This window comes from Lissotriton helveticus, chromosome 6, assembly GCF_964261635.1.
Source record: "Lissotriton helveticus chromosome 6, aLisHel1.1, whole genome shotgun sequence".
NCBI classification, from domain to species: Eukaryota; Metazoa; Chordata; class Amphibia; order Caudata; family Salamandridae; genus Lissotriton; species Lissotriton helveticus.
This window is the reverse complement of record NC_136067.1, coordinates 381,609,652-381,612,762: the sequence shown is the minus strand read 5'-3', so window position 1 is coordinate 381,612,762 and position 3,111 is coordinate 381,609,652. Positions and strand designations below refer to the sequence as shown.

Sequence of the window (3,111 nt, the reverse complement as noted above, 5' to 3'; positions counted from 1 at the left end):
CGAGGATAGTATATATGGCTAGCTCTGACCATACGAAGCCTTCTTCTCTTGCTGCTACGCAGTCAGATAAGTCGCATTTACTGTTTCTCCATTGTTTTTTGATTGTATTTTGGCATTGTTGTATTGGTTATTGCTTATTTAATTAACGTATTCTCTTAACGTATTTCGAGCGCGTTCGCGCTCATTTTCCCTCGCTCCGGTCCCGTTTTCGGGCCCGTCCCCCCCCTCGAGCGCTGCAGCGTTTGGTTTGTGCCGCTGCGTTCGCTTCCCGCTATTTTCTCCTCACCGGCTGCCTTCCCGAGTGTGTGTTCTGTGGCTTCCTGCGGCTCGTCTGCCTCCCGGCTTCTACTACACGTGGTGCCCGCCCCCAGGGGAGTGTCTTCCTGCCATTCCGGCCCGTATACGGCCCTTTTGTTTGCCTGGTGCTTTGTAACCCTTTCCTCACCGTTTTATCTGTCATGGAGATTCCAAGCTCACAGGAGTTGGACAATGAGGAAAGCGCAGCTTTCAAGACTGACCTCAGTCAGTTTATCAATCATTCAGTGGAGACTGCTGTCGAGGCTTCCATGACCCGTGTTTCCAAGCACATGGAGAATTCCCTCATGAGCCTCATGACCAAAGCTTTGGCCCATTCTGCGGGGGAAAGCAGAAAGCGTAAACTGGTTCCTTCCACTTCTCTTTCAAAAAATGTGTCACTGTTGGGTCACGAGTCTTCCTCGCATTTGACTGAGGACGTGGTTCCTTCCGGGTCTCCTACAAAGGAGGGGTTTAAGATTCCTATGTCTAAAAGTAAATCCAAGGCAAAACATGTGGAGGTTCCTAAGAAGCTGGTCATTGACACTATTCCTGACACGGATGATGACGATGATATGGGTGACACTGATGATTTGACAGATTTCTTTCAATTGGTTGACCCTCTTTCTCCCAAAAAAGCTAGGTTGGATGCTTTTGCGTCTCAGCCCGTACTAGACACGGAGGGCAATCCTATGTTTGATCCCTCTACTATCAGACATCCTAATTCTACAGAGTGGTTCCCCACTCCACATGTGGGTGAATACATATCATCTAAACTCCGTCTTCCCTTGGATAAGTCCGTTCGGGCAAAACTTAAATCTGAGTGTCCCAAACCTTCCCTTCCTTGTCATGTTACTGTTACCCCCACCATTGATCAACCTCTCCTCACTTTCTTTTCGAAATTTGGCAAAGATCCACGCAAGGGTGTGGATAAAGCTTGGTCCACTTGCCAAGACAAGCTGTTAGACGTGGTGGGTCCTTTGGCCCGGGTCTTGGATATGGCGGAGACAGCCCGCTTGGAAGGGTCGGACCTTGATCCTGAAGAAATTTCTTTATGGCTCCAAAGATCCTTTTGCCTTTTAGGTAATGCAAATGCAGCGATTATTCATGAACGCCGTAAGGGCCTGTTAATCAAATTGGACCCGAAGTTGGCTAATTTGGCTTCCCAGGATCCTGGTGTCAAGGCTGACAGACTTTTGTTTGGCGATTCCCTCGTCAAAGATCTCAGCCGATACGTATCCACTTTTGCTTCGTTGGACAAAGCCCAATTTTCCATCAAAAAAGTGTTTGCCTCCCGGGTTTTTGGCAGGGACCGCTCTTTCGGCCGCGGTTATCAGAACCAAGGTTCCAGAGGTGCAGCCAATTCCAGCTATCAGGAGTTCAAGCCACAGTTCTATCCCGCCGCCGAGGACAGAAAGGCTTCCGTTCCAACAACAGCAACGTCAGCAACCAAGGTGAGCCCTTCCCCTCCAATCGGAGGTCGTCTTGCTCTCTTTCTTCACAAGTGGCGCACACTCACAGCAGACCCCTGGGTCCTCAATTCTGTCCAAGGCTATCTCATAGAGTTCTACGCTCAACCTTCCCAGTCTATTTTTCCTCCTCCTTTGGTTTTTTCCGCAGACGTCGCTCTGCTCGTCTCTCAGGAAATTCAAACCCTCCTTCACAAACAAGCTATCCTTGTCGCTCCCTACGACCCCTCGGGCTTCCTAAGCTCTCTCTTTTTGGTTCGCAAAAAGAACAAGAAACTTCGTCCAGTCGTCAACCTCAAGTGGTTCAATCAGTTTGTGGTTTACCGCCACTTCAAAATGGAGACCATTCTCCATCTCAGAGATACCTTACGCCAATCCGATTGGATGGTCAGACTCGATCTTCAAGATGCCTATCTCTCAATTCCTATTCACGAATCTCACACAAAATATCTACAATTTCAGTGGTCAGGTGTCACCTACCGATTTTGTTCGCTTCCTTTCGGACTTTCTTCCGCTCCTTGGTGCTTCACCAAGGTGATGCGGCCTGTGGTCTCTTACCTGCGTTCCCTAGGTATTCGTCTCATCATTTATCTGGACGATATCTTGATCATGCACACAGACAAGCAGACTCTTCTCTCTCATCTCGATGTTGCTCAGTCTCTCCTCCTCGAACTGGGTTTCCTCATCAATTCCGAGAAATCTATGTTAGTCCCGTCCCAGAGTGTAGAGTTTCTCGGCTTCCGTGTGAACTCTTCCACCGCTTCTCTTTACCTTCTGAAAACCAAGGTCTCGGCCATTCGATCAGAGTTATGTCAAATTCTTCGCCTCTCCGAAGTGTCTCTGCGCTCTCTTGCAAAGTCGTGGGCCTTCTGTCGGCTTCCATTCAAGCCATCTTTCCCGGGCCTCTTCATTATCGAGCCCTACAACGCTTAAAGATAAGACATCTGCGCCAAGGTTTGGCGTACTCCGATCTCATTCAATTAGACCTAGAGTCCCGTCTCGAGCTACAATGGTGGATAGACCATTTAGATGCGTGGAACGGGAGAATGATCTACGCGACGGCCCCAGATCTTGTATTAGAATCAGATGCCAGTCTGTCGGGTTGGGGCGCCCGATGTGGTTCAATCTCGACTGGAGGTACATGGTCTCCAGAGGAGTCGTCATTGCACATCAATTGTTTAGAGATGCTGGCAGGCTCCTTTGCAATCCGCAGTCTAGCAAAAAACAAGGCAAGTTGTTCCATTCTCCTTCGGATGGACAATGTTTCTGCGGTCCGCTACATAAACCATCTAGGTGGCACAAAGTCAAAGCCTCTCGCGGAGCTAGCAAAGAGCCTTTGGGAATTCTG

At 49.1% G+C, this 3,111-nt stretch overlaps 1 protein-coding gene across 1 annotated transcript; it reads left to right on the top strand.

The window, feature by feature from the left end:
- The first annotated feature begins 458 nt into the window (after positions 1-458).
- LOC144762330 (uncharacterized) lies at positions 459-2,696 on the top strand. The gene is made up of 2 exons (XM_078647492.1): positions 459-1,748; positions 2,298-2,696. The coding sequence occupies exons 1-2, from the start codon at positions 459-461 to the stop codon at positions 2,694-2,696; spliced, it is 1,689 nt and encodes a 562-aa protein (XP_078503618.1).
- The last annotated feature ends 415 nt before the right edge of the window (positions 2,697-3,111 follow it).